Source organism: Nycticebus coucang, chromosome 10 (assembly GCF_027406575.1).
Source record: "Nycticebus coucang isolate mNycCou1 chromosome 10, mNycCou1.pri, whole genome shotgun sequence".
NCBI lineage: Eukaryota > Metazoa > Chordata > Mammalia > Primates > Lorisidae > Nycticebus > Nycticebus coucang.
This window is the reverse complement of record NC_069789.1, coordinates 103,963,630-103,985,013: the sequence shown is the minus strand read 5'-3', so window position 1 is coordinate 103,985,013 and position 21,384 is coordinate 103,963,630. Positions and strand designations below refer to the sequence as shown.

Here is a 21,384-nt window from a genome sequence, read left to right as displayed (position 1 = left end):
GAAATCCAGCCTCCTCCCTCTCACTGTCCTGCAGGCAGCCGGGGACCAGCCTCAGAAAGGAGGGGAGCACCAACCCGGCCTTCTCCCTTAGATGCAGTTCTGACAACTGCCAGAAGGGGGCACTGCTGCCCCAGTCGCCAATGCGCGCCGGGGAGGGGCGACTCCTCACCGGTGGCCGGTTCAGGTGGCCCGGGCAGGCTGACTCTGCCAGGCAGCAGGGTAGTCACTTGGAAACGGAGACTCATAGACTCGCGCTCACTCCGCTCAGTCCCCGCCCGAGGGAGCTGCGGATTTCTGGACGGTGCTCAGAGGCACATCTCACCAGACCTGGAGCTCATGGCGGGGTGTGCAAATGCGCGGTTGGGGTTGGGGGCGCTAGGGCCCCAAGCACCCGGATGCAAGAAACCAAAAATAGTCCTGGGCCTGATCAGCCCCTCCCGCTACCACCCACTTGGTTAAGGTTTGAGGTGGTTCTGCCGTTCTTCCCTCAGACCCCTCATGGCGCTACGTACACGCCAGGTACCGACTCTCCTTGCAAAACGTTCACACGCCTCAAAGGCATCTCTGCTTGCGGGACAGACGCTGCGATTCTGAGCTCCCCGAGTAACCACAGGGTGCCAGACACACAACCCCTGCGCTGGTCTTTGTCCTCTGCCTCGGCTGTGAGACATCTAGCACAAACTGCTGATGGTGCCCCACCCCACGTCTGCTCTCTTAAAAGTCTGTCCTGTGATACTCCAGGAAGTGCTTGCTCGGTGGGCAGACATAGTTGGGAGTGGTTGGTTCTGCTCCGAGGTCAGATAGCAAGGTTCCCTGCGGGGCTCAGCCACTTCTGGCCTTGTGCTGGAGACAATAGCAAGACTGTCCTGCTTCACTGCCATGGCAACTCTGGATGCTGATGCATTTATTCTGTATCACTGCCTTAGGGTCACCACCTCAAGTCCCCAGGGAGGGAGAAAGGAAGTTCATCCAGTGTTAGCACCATATAGAAGGACAGATAATGGGCTGCCTGGGACCAGACCTCAGCATTTATTGTGCCTTCTCCAGTCTTCCCATGGGCAGGGGAGAGGGGTCGGTAAGGGGAGGGAGCAAGACAAGGCTCATAAAGCCGCAATAATCCAAGGCTAATAATTGAGGGGTGGGACTGAAAAGAAGGTGAATGTGCACCAAGGGATGCCTCTGGGGAAAAGGAAGGAGATGCACCAAGCTTGGGGTGGGGGTCCCTGGGTGGGGCAAGAGGAGAGGAAGAGGTGAGGGGAGGTGAAGCTGGGAACCACTTGCCCAGGGCTCTGAGTTCACCCACACAACTGGTCTGAGGCAGAGGGAGGAGGTGAAGGGAAGAACAGTCATGGACACCCACCTAAGCATCCCAAACATGGACAGAGAGGGCTCCAGGCCTGGTTCTGATTGCTCATCTGGTTTCAAGGTATTGATGGCCCCAGATGTCCATGAGAGACCTAAAGCTGAGAGTGGGGTCCTCCAGACCAAGTCCTCTCTTCCTACTCTGAGCAGGCCCCTCACTCTCAGTGCAGGATGTTTGTCTATAGCTTGATCTCCACTCCTGCTGTGACCCTGCTTGCTTTCCCATGGAGAACTCAGACTGCTGAGAAACTCTTTCCTACAGTGAGACTGCTCCAATGGCCTTTTCTGCTCCTGATCTCTGCCCCACCCTCAGCCCCTGCCCATCTGAGTGGGAGCTGGGGAGACATCCAGACATCTGTCAGAAATGTTGGGCCCCTTGCTCTCTGCCCATGGGAGGCCAGTCAGCTGGGAATGGAGTGCCCCTCAGTGGCCAGGACCCCCATTTTGAAGGGTGCAGTCTGAGGAAACCCCTGTTGGGGTTGGTGAGGAGTCAGGCTCTGTACCAGGGGGTGTCAGGGAGCCCTGGCCTCCTATGCACTCTGGGCTGTAATAGAAGGAAAGGAGGCGGAAGGAGGGCTGCAGCTCCTCCCGTATGCTGTCCAGGATGTGGGTGAAAGTTGGGCGCAGGCGTGGGTTCTGCTGCCAGCAGCGTTTCATCAGCTCCTGCCTGGCGGGTGTGGAGAGTAGGGTCAGAGGGGTCCCAGAGCCCCAGGCCTCCTGCAGTGGGAGGGCCAGTCAGTGGGAGCAGGGGATCTTGGGGCATTATGTTTGGGAGGGTCAGAGGGCGTAAATGGGAGCTGTAGTTGTGGCTCAGGACTGGGAGGCTCATACCTGGGGATCAGCAGATGTGAAAGCATCAGAGCAGGTGGGCCAGAATCTGGGGTGCAGGCAGAGCAGGAATGCAGGAATAAGGAGGGGGTAGGCAGGGTGACTCACAGCTGAAGGGGACAGTCCTCCAGCTTCTCCAGAATGCCACCGTCCATGACAAATTTGAGCACCTGCTCATTGGATAGGCCTTGGTAGGGCTGTTCAGCCAAGGTCACGATCTCCCAGAGTACCACACCGAAAGACCTGGAGAACACGTGGGAGGACCTGAGCCCAGCACCCTTCACACTGTTCATTGTATCCCAAGGAAAGGGAATGTCCTGGGTTTCTCTCCACATTCCACCTCTACATCCCCAGAGCCCTCTGCCCTGGCCAGGCCCTACCAGACATCTGAGTGAGTGGTGAAGATCCCATCTTTGAGGGACTCGGGGGCCATCCAGCGCACAGGCAGCAGCCCCTTTCCACCCTTGCGGTAATAGTCTGTCTCATACACATCTCGGGTCATCCCGAAGTCTGGAAGGGAGGGTGAGGGTGTAAGAGGTTTGGGACAAAAGAGCCATACCCAATCGTTTCACCTTCAGAGTTTCCAAGAACCCTGGAATGTGGAGGAACTCAGAAATTATCCTATATAAACCCCTCTGCCCTTGAACAAGACAGGCCAATCTGGGGGTGATTTGCTGAAGTTCTTATAGGCTACAGGGGCCAGAACTGTGGTACAAGCCCAGTTCTGACACCTAGCTTAGGGGAGTCTTTCTACTTTTCAGGCTGCCCTTATCGGCCTGGTACCCTCTGTACCCCCAATCTTGACAGTGAAGTCCTGGGACACCATGCAGTTGCGGGCTGCCAGGTCTCGATGCACAAACTTGCTGGCAGCGAGGTAGGCCATGCCATCTGCAATCTCACCAGCCATCTGGATCATATCCCTCAGTGCTGGCTGTGGGAGCCCAGGGTTATTCTAGAGCCAAGATTGGGGGATGGTGAGAAGGAATCTAGAGGCTGGTCTCCTGCCCAGGACTCCCCCCACCTCACTGTGTCCAAGTCTTCTCTAACTCCCAGCCCCTTCGCCCAGGGTCCCTACCTCTGCTTCAGGCCGCAAAGATCGAAGATGGCTCTTGAGGTCTCCACGGGTCATTAACTCCATGATGACTAGAGTTGGCTGGCCCTGGGACACCACGCCCAGGAGACGCACCTGGGACAAAGAGCCTGGCTGCAGGTTTACCTAGCTCCTTTTGATTCATTTGGTCAAAACTTGACATGCTGTGACCACAACCTGATCCTAATGTCAAATGACTATAACTGAAGTCCTGACTTAACAATAACCCTAACCCATGACCTTCATTGTATCTATCATCACAATCATGAACTTGGTTCAACTTTGACCTTGATCTCAATCATGACCATAGTAATGATCTGGAAACTCAATATTAATCCTCAACCATGACTGATCTTAGCTCTAGACATGACCCTACAATGACCCTGTTTGACTCTAACTCCAACTATGACCTCTACCCCAATTAAGAGCCTGACTATATAGCTTGGTGCTCATAGCATGGTGGTTATGGCACCAGCCACAAACACCCAGGCTGGCAGGTTTGAACCCAGCCTGGGCCAGCTAAATAACTGCTGCAAAAAAATAGCTGGGTGTTGTGCAGGTGCCTGTAGTCTCAGCTACTTGGGAGACTGAGGCGAGAGAATCTCTTACTCCCAAGAGTTTGAGGTTGCTGTGAGCTGTGACACTATAGTGCTCTACCAAGTGTGACATAGTGACACTCTGTCTCAAAAAAAAAAAAAGAAAAGAAAAAGAAAAAGATCCTATCATTCTAGTCCTAACCCTGATGGTACTCCAACCTCATTCTGACTTTTTCTCTCTTACCACATGAACATTAGCCTAATTATGACCCTGAAAATGCCCCTGACTCTCTCCCTTACCACATGGTGACACTTGAATGCCTTCATGACAGAAGCTTCCTTGAGGAACTCAATACGTTCTTGTGGACTGGCCAGTTCATTCACTGTCTTCAGGGCCACAGGTGTGAATTCCTCTCCAGCCTCAAGTCCTTGTGCCAGCCCTTCATATACCATCCCAAAAGAGCCCTGGCCCAGTTCTCGGATGATGGAGATCTGCTCTCGGGGCACCTCCCACTCATCAGGGATGTACACTGCAAGGAGACAAGGATGCTGCCTTCTGCCACACCTCCACCCATGTCTCTCTCCTCTTCTGAAGGCTCTGGTCCCAAGGCTGCCTTCTACAAAAAGATCTCCTGGAAGTCTGCCTCTCCTCTCCTGTCTCCCTTCCCACACCACCTGTCCACCCACCTGCCGACCTACTATGAGAGGTGCGGAAGTACTCTGGATTCACAGAGGCATACAGGGTACTGTTTCTGCAATGGAAGATGAGGGGGTTAGGCTGGAAGGGTCCTCAGGAAGGACTGAACAATGTTGGAAGGACATTTCATGGAGGAGGGAAGTTATTATTATTATTATTATTATTATTTTTTTTTTTAATTTGGCCGGGGCTGGGTTTGAACCCGCCACCTCCAGCATATGGGACCGGCGCCCTACCCGCTGAGCCACAGGCGCCACCCTATTATTATTTTTTTTTGAAACAGTGGCTCACTATGCTGCCTTCTGTAGAGTGCCGTGTTGTCACAGCTCATAGCAACCTCAAACTCTTAGGCTTAAGCGATTCTCTTGCTTCAGCCTCCCAACTAGCTAGGACTACAGGTGCCTGCCACAACACCCAGCTATTTTTTGTTGCAGTTGTTTAGTGGGCACAGGCCAAGTTCGAAACCGCCAGCCTCGGTGTATGGGGCTGAGCCAAGGAGAGAAGTTATTGACCATGCTTCCAGCTCTGGGGTCAGGATGAACCCCAGCGAGCCCTAAGCTCTTTTCAAGCTTGTCTTGGCCCTAGCCCAGGCAACTGACAGGATGGGATAGGAAGGATACAGGAGTATAAGGGCTCGTGCCCCCCTCAGCTAGTCCCTGGAGCCCAGCTAACCGAGGCCCTGTCCCCATTTCCTTGTTATAGCCAGTCACAGAGGGATGTGGCATACCTTGAGGTCTACTTCCTCTCTCATTGCTATGTCAGGACCAGCTTCTTTAATTCTCAGATTGAGCTGAGAATGTGGTCACCAATAGCCCCAGTGTGCCCAAACTGAGGGGTTTCCCAAGATGCCGGACTTACATTGCTAAAAGTAGGAAAGTCCCAGGCTAGCCCTGGCTAGAGAGGTGTGTCTCTGCGTGTATTTTCAGGGGAAAGATTACTGCCTGTAGAAAGCCCTTTCCCCTCCAACTGCACTGACCTTCTGATGAGGGCTCAGGGAAGAGAGGGAGGGACCTGCTAAGATTTATCATTACCTCTTCTTGTTGTAGAAGAAACCAAGGGCAGCAAGAATAATGAGCAGCATCAGGCCCACAGGGGTGACAGTGACAAGGACCTGCAGCCCTCCAGTATCCTCTTCCTCTGAAGGTCACAGGACAGAGTCAGAGGGTAGCAGAGGGCAGAGTCAAGGATGGAGAAGTCACAGGGAAGGTGATGTTTATCTCTGCCCACCAAGGGATGAGGATGGAGGGGCCTGTAGTGGGCTGGGGACCAGGTGGGGCTGCTCAGTGACACAGGTCTGGAGCAGAGCTGTATATACCTGGGCCAGGGATGTAGAAGGCAACACTGTCTGTCCAGGAGCCATTGCCAGCCAGTGAGGTTGCGCGAACCCTGGCAGAATAGTTTCCGGGTGGCAGCAGGGCCAGATGGACCCCCCCAAACTTGGCATATCGAAGACGGGACACACACTGCACTGTGGCTTCCTGCGGGTAACACAAAACAGCTGTCTGGGAGGGGGCTAGAGGCACACCTGAGTCTGGGATAGAAGGCTCCCTAGGTACTTACCTCTCCCAAGCGGCGGTACTTGATTTCATACTTCAGGATGAGTCCGTTAGGGTCTGGTGGCTCCAGCCAGCGCAGGAGAACACTGCTCTTGCTTGCTGCCTCCCAGGCCACTTTTCCTGGAATATCATCGGCCTCTCCTGCAGGAGGGGGCGTCCGGCAGAAGGGCCACAAGTAGTTCCTCTCAATTTATGTTCAAACCCAAGCTAACCTGGGCTGAACTGGGAAGCTATGGGATTAAGGGAATTGGGAGGGGAGGGCAAAGCGAGGCTCTGGGGTTGGAGGGAGGTCAACCCGCTAGTCAGAGCACTGAGCCTACAGGGCCTTTAGGGTCGGTAGTGGAAGTAGATGTCCGTGTGTGTGAGTGTATCACCTACTGTGGGGCATGGTGCGCGCAAAGACGAAGGTGGCCGCGCTGCAGCCCACGGTGTGCGCCGCGTGGTTGCAGGCGTGAATGTCGATTCGGTACTCCGTGAAGTGGCGCAGGCCGCCCAGCACCGCTCGCTCCCGGGGCACCTTGTCCTCCTGGATCTCGAAGTCCGAGCTGTTGCCCCCCAGCCGGAGGGACTCGGTGGCCCGGCGGTGCCGCTCTGTGTCCCTGGGGAGCGCGTGAGTAGGAGCCACTGCCCAGCCCCAGAGCTACACCCTCAGCTCTCGGTCCCCCCCCCACCCCCCCGCTCACCTCTGGAGGCTCTTGTTGACGGACGTCACTTTCCAAGGGGACCTGGGAAGGTCAAGGGGAGCCCTATCAGGCCTGTGCGGAACGCGCCCCTATGCCTTCTGCAGCGGCTCACCACCCACAAATCCACCCACAGCCCAAGCTCCACCAGTATAACAATAAGCCCCTCCCACGTAGCCCCACCGCCCCGCCCACCACCCCGCTCACAGCCCCGCCCAATCGGCCCGCCGTCCCCCGCGCCCCGCAGCTGCTCGCCCCGCACTTGGGTATGGTGATGGCATTATGCAGGAAGTTTTCAAACTTCTTCTGAAACGAGGCCTCTTGCGCCTCCAGCGGGGGCAGGACCTGACCCGGAGTCGGGTGTTGGCAAGGGCAGCAACCAGACTCCATCTCGGCTTCAGCATCCCCGTCTTCGCGGTCGAAGCGGGGGTCATTGCTGCTGGTGGGCAGACGCAAGCCTGGGCCGAGGCAGGGGACACCGCGATTAGACTAGCGGCCCCTTCTTCCCGCCCCCCCGCCGGCCCCCCCGCCCCTCCCCGCGCACCGCGGTGGCAGTAGTCGTTGAGGTAGAGGTCGCTGTCCTCCGCCAGCCGCTGCCACAGCACCAGGTAGTAGGTAGTGTTTCCGTTGCGATGTGTCGGTGGTTTCCAGCGCACCAGGAGGTGGGAGGAAGAGTTGGACGTGGAGATGACGTCTTGGGGCACAGTGGGCGCTGGGGATGTGAGCAGGGTAAACGCAAGGGTCGTGGGTCTCCTTTCTGAATGCTGGACCCAGAGAGAGAATCCAGTCCCTCTTCCTCCCAGCGATAAGTAACCCTCAACCCTCCTTTCTAGAATGCAGCATTCATTCTGTCCTCTTCCGCTCAACAAGCCCTTGAGTTTGCTCAACTGTTTACCCCGTCCTGTCCTCACTCCAGCCTCCCTGGGATGGATGCTAATGTGCCCTATTCTTTCTAAGACTCAAGTATCTGGCCTCTTGGCCTTTATGGGCTACTTGTTTAGTGTCCCAGCTTTTCTATTTCTGGTGCTTGGGTCCCCTCATTCTCAATAGGGTGGGGACATCTGAAATGCCCCCTCCAAACACTTCAGCCTACCTGCAGGAAGGGTTCGGAGGTAGACAATGCGACTCTGGGCTCCTTGATGGGGGCTGTCCTCAGCAGTGGTCAGAGTGATGGCCCGTACAAACACTGCATACTGTGTCCAGGGCTTGAGGGGGGCTAGGGTCACCCCTGGCTCCTGAGTGCGGCTTAGGGGTAGCTCCACATCCAGCAGGTTCCAGCTCTGGGCTCCACAGGCATCTGGACCCACATGCTCAGTAGCATTCTGGAATGGGCTGAACACCCCATCCCCAGAGCTGAGGGGTGGCTCCGCCCGACCCCAGGTTCTAGCACCCTCCTCTCTTAAGTAGCCCAGGACTGTCATAGTCATTCTTCTTCCAGTATGCATGAGGGCAGAACCATGACTCCAGCCATCTGTTAGACCCTGTGGGTCCTATAATATCTGTGTGTCACCAGCCAAATTTGTGATGAAATTATCTCCTCATCCTTAGCATAATGAGCTTTAGTTTCAATTACTATTCAAAAATCTTGCATTGTGTAAATAAAACTGGAAGGTGAGTGTGAAAGAATTCCCTCTCCTTTGAACACCAAGCAGTAAGGTTATTCTAATCCCTTAGAGTGGGACTGTCTGGGACCAGAACTAGGACACCACTCTTTGCAGGGGCTCTTTAATCCAGGCCTACTCTGGAGATCTGTGACTATAGACAAAGGTTTGCATGCGTGTGCTCTTCTAGAGAGAGGGTTACTAGCTTTCAGCAGCTTCTCAAACATGTTTACAAGCCCAAAAGGCCAAGACCCACTACCACAGGGAAATTAATTGGGGCCAGAGGTAACAAGGGCTGACTGCCTGGAGGCCAGGGCAGGGACAGGACTTGGGGAGGTACCACTGACTTTAGGGATAAAAAGGGGCTGCTCCCTGGGGGAGATAAAAGTAGGGCCTAAACTGAGAGATATCAAAGCAGACCAATAGACCAGGTAGAGGATGGGGCATCACTGATGTTCATGGTGTTTCTTTGGAAGGGGACAAGGTGGAATTCACGTTAAGCTAGGGACAAAACTTAAGGGGAGGTCAAAGGGGATGGTGGTGGGAGAACTTGAGGCACAGCTGGAAGTGCCTGTCCTTGTTAGGATCCAGAGGCAGGATACTATCCAGGATAGTCCCACAGGATAGGGGAGCAGGTGTAGGTAGGGTGGGTGCCGTGGGGACAGGTGCCTTGTGGGGTATGACACACTGAATTGGTCTGGTATGTTCAGAACCAGAGCTGGACCAGGATCCACAGGGTATGCCTCTGTGGGAGCACGACCACAGCCACGTGCAAGGCGGTGATGTTAGGGAAGCTTCTCGAAAGACTGCCAAAGTTCTCTGCCTTTTGAGCCCAGTGACAGTGGTGTGTAGTTGTATAGACTGACATTGCAGTCCATGTTGATGCTCTTTTCAGCATCACCTCAGAGCTTGTCAGAAATGCAGATTCTCAGGCCCTACTCAGGACTAACTAAATCACAATCCGTGGGGGTGAGGCCCAGGATCTGTATATAATAAACTGTCTAGCTCCCTATGCTAGAGACCTTCATCTATCACTGAGGCCTAGCAGAGTGTTGGCCATTTGGGTAGTTTTCCTACCACTGACTTTCTTCCTCTGCCCTTGTTGGCCAGGCCCTGAGCTAGTGGTCAGCTAGGACCTCAATTTTAATTCATAGGAAATGCTTTCAAGCCAGGTGGCTCCCATCTTCACTCTACCATAGAGAGATTGAGTACTCCTTACTCCTGCCCTCCCAACCTGTCATCTAGGATATCTCCTGATTCCTAGCCATGTTTTTGGAGATGTCCTTCCTGTGGTCTATCCACTCTCTCTCCTGCTAGGGTCAGTCCACTCTCTCCAAAGAAAAGAGCAGCTGGTCCCTGATGGTCCCTGCTTCCTCCCTTCCTCAGGCTTAAATGAAATGCTGGCAGAGCTGCTCATAAAACTGGCCAAATTAGTGGGCACTCCCCAAACCGCTGCTGGGGCAGGAGCATGTGGTGAGTATGGAACATTAGCACAGTGAATTGAAGCTTAATTATCCTCGCCTTCCCAGCAGGATGGCTCTCCTGGGCAATCAGAAGCTGATTGTCTGCTCGGTTTCACTTGGCAAGGGGAAACTGAGGCACGGGGTCATAAAGAAAGTGAGGGGAGAGAGCCAGACATGGGCCCTACAAGGGAGTGCGACTTGGGATCCCAGCTCCCTGGCTCCTGTAGCCCCACTGGAGCCTGCTGTCCTGAGGAAATTGGCCTGGTCTGACCTGGCCCTGGTACTCACGACTCCTTGTAGTACACGATGAAGCTGAGCAGGTCACGGGCCTCCAGCGGCTCGTAGCGCTCCCAACGGAGCAGGATGCGATCGGCCTCTGTCACGTTGGACATGAAGCGCAGCGTTCGAGTCTGGCCTGGGGTAGGGTGAGGGGTAAACACCTGCTCTCAATGGTGCCTGCCACCTGCTTGAGCTCCCATCCAACCCCTCAGCATTCATCCCCAATGCGACCTCTGAAGAGAACTCCTCAAACTGCCCCCTCCAAACACCCCTCCCACCCAGGAGCATGTCTAGTGTGTTTCAGTGTGTGGGCGTCTGGGGTTCCTGTGTATCTCTTGGTACACCTTTGATTGTGTCTTGTGCACGTATTCGCTGGCTTGGGCAGGGTCTCACAGGAGGCGCGGTCTCCGTTGGTACGGGGGTTGATCTCAGCCTTGTTTTGCCGACCTCGCGTGCCTGTCACCTCTTCCAGTTGGTAGATGTGCTCCAAGCAGAGGCGGGGGTTGAAGGCGAAGTAGATCTTGCCCATGGGAATGGTGAGTCCTGCAGCCACCCAGGACCCTAACTGCTGTAGGTTCTGGTTGTCTAGCACGTACAACGTGTAATTCCTGCGGGAGGCCAGGGGACTGTGGTCTGCAGGGAGGTGGGGGCACTGCATGGGAAGTGGGGTGGCTGACAGGAGGGGCTTTGCCAAACATCAGTGCCCCACTCACACTCAGCACACAGGGTCTTCACTCACTCACACCCATCACAGGGGGCATTCACTCACTCACACCCAGCACTCAGGGCATTGACTCACTCACGCCCATCACAGGGGACATTCACTCCCTCACACTCAGCACTCAGGGCATTCACTCACTCACACTCAGCACTCAGGGCGTTCACTCACTCACACTCAGCACTCAGGGCATTCACTCACTCACACTCAGCACTCAGGGCATTCACTCACTCACACCCATCACAGGGGGGCATTCACACACACCAAGAACACTGGGCATTCCCCCCCCACTCTGAACCACTGACTGGGAGTGTAATGTTCACCAAGTTACCCATTCTCTGTTTTCCTCATCAGTGAAATGGGGTCCACAGCTTCCCTCATCTTGGTTTAGTTGAGTACCTGTATGTCTGCTGCCTAAGGCTATTCTTCTCCAGTAGGGTCCACAATGTGTAGGAGACAGGAGAAGCCTCAGGGAACCACTTGAGTGGCTGGTAATTTCAAACTTTTTTTTTTTTGAGACAGGGTCTCACTCTGTCACCCTGGGTAGAATGCAGTGGCATGATCATTGCTAGCCAAAACCTTAAACTCCTGGGCTCAAGTAATCCTTCTGCCTCAGCCTCCTGAGTAGCTGGGACAATAGGTGTGCACCTCCATGCCTGGCTTATTATTTCTATTTTTGGTTTAGATGGAATCTCACTCTTTTTTTCTTTCTTTATTTTTTTTGAGACAGAGCCTCAAGCTGTGGCCCTGGGTAGAGTGCTGTGGCATCACAGCTCACAGCAATCTCTAACTCCCAGGCTCAAGCGATTCTCCTGCCTCAGCCTCCCAAGTAGCTGGGACTACAGGTGCCTGCCACAACACCTGGCTATTTTTTTTTTTTTTTTTTTTTTTTGGTTGCAGCCGTCATGGTTGTTTGGTGGGCCCAGGCTGGATTCAAACCTGCCAGCTCAGGTGTATGTGGCTGGTGCCTTAGCCGCCTGAGCCACAGGCACAAAGCCAGGGATCTAACTCTTGATCAGGATTGTCTCAAACTCCTGATCTCAAGTGATCCTCCCACCTTGGCCTCTCAGAGTGCTGGAATTACAGGAGTGAGCCACCTCCCCTAGCCAAAACATTCTTATTTATTTTGAAAATTCTGGCTCTCTTATAGGTAGGCCTTGACTGGTGGGTGGTAGGGAATGAGTTTCAGACCCAGGCAGTCTTGCTCAGCCTTGCTGAGACAATTAGATGCTAACAATTATAGCCAGCCTTACATGTAAATTAAATTATATTAACTATAATTTATATTGTATATACTGTGTTCCAGCATTGTTTAAGTGCTTTACACATAACTTGAGTAATATTCAAAACAGCACTAAAAAGGAAGTCATATTATATTAGCCCCATTTTACAGATGAGAAAACTGAAGAACAGAGAAGTAACCTGCCCAGAGTCACAGAGCTAATAAGTAGTAGAATGATTCTAGAGCCCATTCTCTTCACATCTGTTCTCAGAGTGTTGGGGAGGGGGCATAATAGAAGGAGCTGTCCAGAGGCCTGATTCTAATCTCTTACCCATCTACCATGGAGTCCCCCCGGATCAGTTTGAGGTTCTTGAAAAAGCCCAGGGACACCAGGGCAAAGGAATGCTTGATTTTGAGGAACCCAGTGATGGTCTCTACCAGCCCCAGGCTGTGCTGCAGTTCAGGCTCCAGGTTGTCTAGGGATAGGAGAGACAGGGCTGGAGCAGGAGACAGGGGAGTAAGGGGTCCATGGGCAAGGAGGTTGAGGGGGCCTAAAAGAGGCGAGCCCTCAGGACTGGGACCCAGAACCATGGAAAGTGGTGCCTGGGGCGGGGGGGTCACTGCAAGGGGTGTGGCTGGGGGGAGGGGTGGTAGGTACTGACAGCCCTGGCGGAGGTTGAGGATGAGGCTTCCTTCCACGTGGGTGCAGCCAGCCAGATCCTGTGCCGCCTGGACAGAGTCAACAGTCTTGGTGCCTGTCTTGCACTCCTTGGGGCATCGCCCCTCGCACTTGTGGCAGAATATGCTGGCAGGGAGAGCAGATGGCATTAGCTTTGGACCAGTGTAGGCCTCCTGAGGCCTCCTCACTGCTCCCAGGGTTCCCCCACCTACTCTGCTCACCTGCTGCCATTACGAGTGAAGCCTGGAGGACACTGGGCCAGGCAGCTGCCCTGATGAATGCCAAAGGTGGAGGCACGGCCAGGCACAGAGCGCAGGCTGGCACAGTGTTCTGCTGAAACACAGCGCCAGGACTCTTGCTGGTAGGTGCCTGGAGGGCAGGCCTGGTGACAAGCACCCTGAAAGTAGAGGTGGCGGCAGGCTACACAGGTACGAGGGTCTTCTGGTCGGCTGCAGCCTCCCAGGCATTCAGCATGGCAGCACTGGCCCCCCACTGTGCAGGCCACGCCTTTGGGGCAGGGGCACACTGTTGGCAGAGCACTGTGTTAGACTGTGCCCAGGTCTCGAGTCCTGGCTCTAACCCATTTCTCTTAGGATGACACTCTCATCTGTACCCAAATCTCTAGGTGCAGGTAGTTCTGGCTACTGACTTTGTTTCCCTCAGACAGAGCTCTTGAGGACAATCACAGTGTCCTTGTCTGCACTCCCCAAATCTTACAGTGCCTAGCTGGGGGTGTCAGAACTCAGGACAGAGCAATGACCTTGTGCATCAGGAGTGCTGCTCTCCAGCCTGCTGTTTTGTCTAGTCCTGGTTCCCAGAGCATGGCTGGGCATGAAGCCAGGGTGAACCAGCCAGCCTCTCCTGAGCGACCAGGCCCAGGACAAGGAGGGGTCACTACCAGCCTTTTACCCACACCCCTGCTTGTGCTGCCTGCCTCTTTCACTCCTCTCCCTGCACAGAAAATTGTCCAAGCAGCAGTGGGAGGGTTTGGGGCTGGGATTCAATAGCCTAGAAACTAGTGGCACAGTGGCAGCTGATGTCTGTGGGAGAGATGATGGGGTGCGGGTCAGCCAGGGCGTGTTGACACTACACATGTGCAGCAGCTGTGTTTACAGCCAACAGAGAGGCGTCAGGGAGCTGGGCCAGCTGATACAGCAGGGATCTGGTTACTCTTCCAGCCTCACACACAGGGAGAGGGGTGAGGGGAGCTGGCCTCCAGGCACAGAACAGAGGATACCTCCAAGTCAGGAGACCCCAGATGTGCTTCCCTCCCCTACCTCCTACTTCAAGCATCCCCTCTTTCCCCTCTTCTTTTCTCCACTGCCCTCTTCTGCTTCCTCTCCATGCAGCTTCCTAAAGAAGATCCCACTTCTCATCTTTTTTTTTTTTTTTACAGAGACTGAGTCTCACTTTATCGCCCTCAGTAGAGTGCTATGGCGTCACAGCTCACAGCAACCTCCAGCTCTTGGGCTTCTCTTGCCTTAGCCTCTGAGTAGCTGGGACCACAGGCACCCGCCACAACGCCCAACTATTTTTTGTTGCAGTTTGGCCTGGGCTGGGTCTGAACCTGCCACCCTCGGTATATGGGGCCGGCGCCCTACTCACTGAGCCACAGGTGCTGCCCCCCCACCTCTCATCTTTGCCCTCACCTGTCCTGTTCTCTTTTCTTTTCTTTCTTTCTTTCTTTTTTTTTTTTTTTTGAGACAGAGTTTCACTTTCACCTTGGTAGAGTGCTATAGTGTCATAGCTCACAGAAACCTCAAACTCCTGGGCTCAAGTGGTCCTCTTGCCTCAGCCTCCCAAGTAGCTGGGACGGCAGGCACCTGCTACAATGTCCGGCTATGGTTTTAGAGACAGGGTCTTGCTCTGGTTCAGGCTGATCTTGAACTCATGAGCTCAAGTAATCCACCCACTTCAGCCTCCCGGAGTGCTGGGATTACAGGTGTGAGCCACCACACCCGGCACCTGTCCTGTTCTTCACACATCACACTTGCCTTTCTCCTGCTGAGTGCCTGACTTCCCCATTACAGCTATGCTGTGGCCACTCTTATTAGGAAGATAGAACTGCTGCCAGGGTCCAAGCACTGATCTGATGCTTGGCAGAATAACTCATTCTTCATACCATCGTTTTACAGATGAGGAAACTGAGGCATAGATAAGCTAAGTGATCATAGCCAGTAAGCAGGAAGGCTGAGATGGGAACCCAGGCTGCCTGGCTTTGTACTTAGCCACTGCCCCATACAGCAACTCGTGCTGCCTGGTATGTTTGTTCCACCCTCTTCCCTCCATGCCCACCTTGTACCTGTCCTTTACCTGTGCCATGACTGCCTACCCCTGACTGCTTGTATGCTGCATTAGTTATTTAATTTTTCCTGCTCTCAGTTTCCTTATCTGCAAAATGGGAATAGCAATAGTAGTACCTGCCTGATTAAAAAACAGTAGCAAAGTACTGACCCACACTATCCCGTGGCCACCCAGCCCCAACTGACCCTGCCCTTCCTATGCCCCCCCAGTCATGTTCTATGCCAGTGCCCACCTCTCTGGCAGTGGCTTGAGGTCCAGCACCTGTAGTCAGTGTGCCCGCTGAAGGTAGTCCTGGCACATGGCTCACCAGCGGCACCCAGCACACCAGGGCACACGTCGGCACACTCCTCACCCAGCTTGTTGCCCACGATGTGGTTGGCACCAGGTGCCGGCTGCAGCAGGCCCCAGTCAATGGTGGAGAGGTGGCAGAGCTCCTGGTTTTTCTCCACGCGCACAGCACCACGCAGCACAGCCCCCAGTGCTGGCAGCCCCACGTCACGTAGGTGCGGCATCTCAAAGATGACCAGTGCATAGCCCAAGAAGAGGCGGGTGCCTCGGATGACTGCTAGATTGGGGAAGAGGTCTCGAAGGCTCTCCAGGCCATAGACACGGAAGAGCAGCAGGTAGTCAGTGATCTGGGTGAGGCGTGGGAAACTGAGGCCACGGAAATCCTCCCCCGTGGCCGTGAACATGAGCAGGATCTGCAGGTGGCCCTCCACCACGCTGCAGTTCTCCAGCCGTCGCAGTTCTGCCACCTCCGAGCGGATGTCCAGGCTGGGGCACACTGAGGGCACAAATGGCACACAGTGGTGAGTACAGCCAGGCCAAGCTCCCCAGCCAGCGCTGACAGCTCAGAGGGACCACATTAGTAGCAGGACACTGAAAGAGGAGCCAGGCTCTGCTCTGAGTGTGGAGTGGCCTCTTCTCTGGGCCTCAGAGGGCTCACTGCAGCATGAGGACCTCTGCCTCCTGCAAGGTGCGCTCCTGATCTTCCCTCCCAGGCCCACTTCCAACCTTTGCAGTAAGGCTCCAGGTCTGCCCTCATCCTCGACTCCTTTCTTTCTCTCACCTATATCCTGTGGCTCTACCTTTAAAATACATCCAGAATCTGACCCCTTGTCACCACCTTCACTTCTTCCACCACCATCTTCTCCTGGATTTACTGTAAATGGCCTCCCAAATTACTTCCCCACCCCCACCCTCCAACCCTTCTCTGGTCTATTCTCTACTTTTCAAAACAAAGCTGGATCACATGTCTCCTCTTCTTGGACCCCACAATGGCTCCCACCTTGCTCAATCTAAAACCCAAAGGCCTGTTACAGTCTGTGAGGTCCCACACGATTTGGGCCCCATGACCTCTCTGATTTTATCCTATTTCTTTCTCTTCTGCAGCCACATTGATCTCTTTATGTCTCTCAGACAAGCCAGCTGGGTTCCTGACTTACAGTCTTTGTACCTTCTGTTTGCTCTGGCTGGGACACTCTTCTCTCTAGCTAGTTCTCTCATCTCTCATGACCATCTTATTTATTTATTTATTTGTTTGTTTATTTAAAGACAGTCTCTCTCTGTCACCCAGACTGGAGTACAGTGGTATCATCATAGCTCTCTCCAGCTTCAAACTCCTGGCCTCAAGCAATTTATCTGCCTCAGCCTCCTGGGGGGGGGGTGCGGCTCCAGGTGCATGCCACATCACCCGGCTAATTTATTTATTTTTATTTTTTTGGTAGAGATTGGGTGTCACTATGTTTTCCAGGCTTGTCTTGAACTTATAGCTTAAAATGATCCTCTTGCCTCAGCCTCCCAAATTGCTGGAATTACAGGTGTGAGTCACCATACCCAGCCTGACCATCCTATTTAAAATTGTGACACTTCCTACTTCACTTTTCTCTATAATTCTTGATACTGCCTAATATATAATTTATATGTTAATATATGTTCTTAATGCTATCTAATATATCACATATATTTATTGAAATGTATAAATATATTTATTTTGATTATTGTAAGCTCCGCAAGGGCAAGGATATTTGTACAATTCATTACTCCATCCCAGTGTCTGGTATAGTCCCTGGCACAAAATTGGCACTCAATAAAATATTGGCAAATGAATGAATACGTGAATGAGCGAATTCTGTGACTGGAAAGCAATGGTCTGGGCTTATATACCCCACATCTTTCCTACTTCTAAGGGAGCTTGATGCTTTTCCCTGTGTTTGTTTACTCTTGAAGGGTCATTCATGGCTCCCCATTGCTAAAGATTCACGTTTCTGTTCTTTTACACCTTCCAGGGTGTAAACTGGTCTCTATTCACATCTCCAGCTTCAGAAGGGTCCTTCAGCTCTTGTCCTGCAAACCTCAGGTCCAGCCTCCCTTCCCTGACCCTCTGACCCTAAGTTAACCACTTCCCCTCTGTGCTTGGCTGCATGTGATCTAGTGTCCCAAGCCAGAATACCTGGGGCACTGCTCAGCATTGTTGTCTACACCTCTGTCACCCCTCCAAGGAGGGTGGGACCTTGTTAGTCACCTCTGCATCCCCCTATGATGCCCAGACCAGGGATGGTCCCACTGGGCACGCAGGGTCCATGGACAATGGACATCTGGATCCCAAGTTCTCCTGTCCTGTGAGGATTCAGGTGTGTTTAGCATCTTCAGACTCAGGCCCCATCCCCGCTTCCCTTTCTCTCACAAGACATCTAGGACTATTCCCTTAAGTGGGCCAGATGCCTGGACTCACTCCTAATGGGACCTTCCATGGCTCTGCATTGCAGAAGATTCAAGTCTGAATTCTTCAGTCTGACATTCAGGTCCTGTACAGTCTCTACTTCCCTTCCCACTGAGTCCTCCAGCAACATCACACCTGCCACACATCATCACCCTGGCCACACATCATCACACATATCACACATCCCTGGAGTTATGACAGTGGGCAGGCAAGGCTGGCTCCCTGGGGGCTACTTCACACCTTTCCCCCATTGTCATTAATGGTCTTGAGCTTGGCTCTGCCCAACAGCTCTGTATGTGTGTGTGTGTGTCTGGACCCATGCAGATACACACACAAAAGAGAGGGAGAGAGATTGAGAAAACACTTCTGTTCCCTCCAGGCGAAGGCCAATCAGGCTCTGCAAGGCAGATGGGGGTTCTCTCAGGTGCCCACTTCCCATCATGCCCCTGCCTCTCCAGGGCTCCCCTGATGAGAATCATTTGGGAAAACACATTTAAAACCTCCATGTGTTAACCCCTGCCTTCCCTCAGGACATGGCTCTGTGCAGAGCTGCACTGGGAATAGGACATCTGTGTCTCCTGACCAAACACCCCCCTCCAAGGACGTGTTCCTGACCTGACAACCATACTCCCAGCTGGCATTTGCTGTGCCCTGTCCTGGTACAGCAGTGGGAGGTGGAGGGGGTTCAGCGGAGGGGCACTATGACTTGCAGGTAGAGCCTCTGTGACCAGGACCCTTTAGGGCACCTCCCCCCATACCATCCCATTTGTATCACTTCTCTGCCTCTGTAGGAAAGGGAGACTCTGCCCCGCCCCTGGAGGCCCCTTGTTTGTGGGGCATCATGGGACCCCTCCGTCAGGCAGAGGGCTGGGTCCTTGAGCCCTCTCAAGGGGAGGGTAGAATTAGGGAAAGGGAAGGGGGTAATCGCTTGATCCTTCAGTTCTTCCCTTTTTGAATCTTCCACCTCAGCTCTTTCCTCTCTCCACCAACCCTCCAGCACCCTCAGTGAGGGCCATTTAGTCTATATAATCCCACCTCCCACTCCCCAGGCCCTCCTCCTGGGGCTTGTCTAGCCTGGGGGGAGAGGCCGTGGGGCACTGAGGAGAAGCAGTTCCCCTGAAATCAGCCTCCTTGCCCTTTACAATGGATAGGCCCTAATGGGGGACATGGGACACTGCGCTGGAGGCAGGAGCTCAGGACCCTATCAGGCTTCACCCTGAGTTCTCTGAGCCTTAATTCCCCATCTGCAACATAGGCTCGTTACTTAATGGTGCCTGGTTCTCAGCTACCTGTCCTGTCCCTGCCCCTTCCCATCTGTGGCTGTAGAGACGACCAATCCACTAACTGCTAACACATTCTTAGCCTCATTTAGTTTTCATTCAGGCTTTACCAGGGTCATGATTTCAAAAGCAGGAATGGAGAACATCTATTCATCCTGCTGTTCTGAAGTCCTAGGGAGCAGAGAGAAAAACAGCTTTCTGTGAGGAACTAACTAACTAACTTCCTAATGAGAAGTCCTTCTGAGGACTAACTGCAGTCTCCCCTGGCAGTGCAGAGGAAGGAGACATAGTCTGGGTGGATGGTCAGTTGTTTGGGCCCCAGCTGTCTGGGAGGGAGATGGGGGTCCAGAGGCCAATGCTGGGGACTCACCTTCTAGTGTGTTGAGACCAGGTCCCCAGGAGAGGAAGATCGTGAGCAGGTGTGCTCCCAGGGGCCACAGTCTGGGCACTGTCATTGTCTCAGCCTTGGCAGATCCAGTTTTGTCTTCCAAGTAGCTCCAGGGATGAAAAAGGGTCTGGAAGGCCCTAAGGGACAGACTTCAGAGAGGAAGGGGAGGAGGGGCAGAGAGACAAGGAATCCCACACAGAGACAGCAGGAGACAGAAAAAGGAAGTGAAACAGAGACACGAAGACAATGATAGGCAGGCTGAGACAGACTCTGTGAATCCAGAGACAGACAGATGTGGACAGAGATGCAGACAGTGACAGAGAGAGCCTCAGAGAAGTCTCCAGAGGGAGAAAGTGACACCAGGTTAGAGCAAAAGGTGAGCCAAGAGGCCGGCCAATCAGAGCAGAGGCCAGGGAGGGCTCTCGAGAGAGAAGCAGGGGTCCGGTGCAAGGGGCTTCATAGGAGAGCGTCTCTCCTAACCCTCAGAGCGCCCGCTGGCCTCGCTCGCCTGGGTGCCTCGGGCCAGCGGCCGCGCCCAGCTCCCGCTCCCTGCCCCCACTCAGACGGATTAGCTTGCAGGGACCTCGGTTCTCTCCGCCCCTCTGGCCAAGCCAAAATATTTAGCCTGACAACTGAGGGGGGCCGGTCTGTTGGGGAAATAAGGCCAAAATATGGGGCGGGGGAAAGGCAGGCCAAGACCTGAGCGCCCGCGAGCCCCCAGCGACTGCAGTGCGTTCTCCCTCGTTCCCCGCAGGCTTCTAGGGAACCGGGGTGGGGTGGAGTGGGGGGAGTGGGGGCGGCGCCCGTCCCCCGAGGAGCGATGTTTCTGCCTTCCAGGGCCTTGATACCTGTGGGGTGACCGGCGGAGAGAGCGTGCTGCAACCGGCAGGAACGGGGACGGTCTCCTGAATACTCAAGCCATTCGCCTCCCAGAGCCCCCTCAGCCTTCCAGGAGGCCGCCCCGTCCGCCTTCGGGCCCCTTGGCGCGAGGCTCGGCAGTCGCCCCGTCCCTTGGTTCTGACCAAGATTCTGGGGAAGAGGGCGACCACTCTATGGGTCTCTGCTTCTGTCCGGTCACTTTCTTGAACTCGGGCTACTCGGCCAGTCTATCCCTGTGTCCTTGTTTCAGGGACTTGAGGGGACCATCCGTGCCATCCCCAGGCAGAGGGGTGGCCTTCCTTCCCTGCCCCCCCCATCCCCGTTTTGTCCCTTCCCTAGAGTTTCTCCTCCAGGACCCTCCTCTCCTCCCTCTCCTCTACTTGAGACCGAGGGCTTGAGGGTAGGAGGGCTAATGCCTGCCCTCTGGGCGGATGGGCTTTCCAGGTGCGCAGCCTCCAAGGGCCGACAAGTCCCCAGCTCCACCCGCGAGCGGCTCCCGCGTCCGAGGAGCTAAGAGAAGACCTATTAATTTCTCCATGCAGAAATCGATGCTCTTGTCAGGGAGGCGGTCGATGCCAGCCCTGACTCGCCTGGCCCTACCCAGCCAGGGGGCCAGAGCTGGGTGGCCAGGATCAGAGACTGATGCTGCGGCCCGAGGCATAGCGCAGTGGGAGCCCGGTCTGCCCAGTGGGGGCTGTGGCCCGCGCCAACCTCACCACCCAGCCAGAGCTTGAATGGTCTGCTCAGTAGGGGCTGCGGGCCGCGCCCACCTGCGGGCAGAGCCCGAGCTCGCACCGGCTGACTTCTAGCGCTCCTCAGCGGCGGCTCCCAGAAGGCGCAGTCTTGGCTCTCCAGACCTTCTGTGGTCGGGTTTAGGCGACCCTCTTCCCTTTCTCTGTCCGTCCTGTTTTCCTCCTCAGGTTCTGCGTTTGGTCCTTTTGGGGTCTTTCCCTTTTCTTCCTAGGGTTCAGAGAGGGATTCACCGAATTTACCCCAAGTGACACGTACAGTCCCTCGGGTACGCGCATCGCGAGGGCGTTCAAGAGTGGGGGCTAGGAAAGCCTACACAGTCACACTCCCCCTCCTTGCAAATCTAGAAA

General features: G+C 54.4%; 1 protein-coding gene across 2 annotated transcripts; it reads right to left on the bottom strand.

Annotated features, from left to right (window-relative positions):
* Positions 1-961: 961 nt before the first annotated feature.
* On the bottom strand, positions 962-21,187 carry INSRR (insulin receptor related receptor). Of its 2 annotated transcripts, none has more exons than XM_053607280.1 (23): positions 21,055-21,187; positions 19,388-20,253; positions 15,248-15,799; positions 12,933-13,236; positions 12,695-12,837; positions 12,364-12,508; positions 10,486-10,700; positions 10,102-10,228; positions 7,843-8,081; positions 7,294-7,461; positions 7,012-7,207; positions 6,753-6,794; positions 6,448-6,668; positions 6,074-6,210; positions 5,829-5,991; positions 5,545-5,650; positions 4,516-4,568; positions 4,117-4,346; positions 3,266-3,376; positions 2,983-3,142; positions 2,571-2,700; positions 2,299-2,433; positions 962-2,029 (listed from the first exon to the last, which is right to left on the bottom strand). In XM_053607280.1, the coding sequence occupies exons 2-23, from the start codon at positions 19,470-19,472 to the stop codon at positions 1,786-1,788; spliced, it is 3,906 nt and encodes a 1,301-aa protein (XP_053463255.1). In that variant the 5' UTR covers positions 19,473-20,253; positions 21,055-21,187; the 3' UTR covers positions 962-1,785. The 2 variants fall into 2 exon arrangements, 1 of the variants encoding a protein (XP_053463255.1); XR_008383215.1 differs by having other exon boundaries at positions 1,909-2,029; positions 2,194-2,433.
* Between the last annotated feature and the right edge of the window lie 197 nt (positions 21,188-21,384).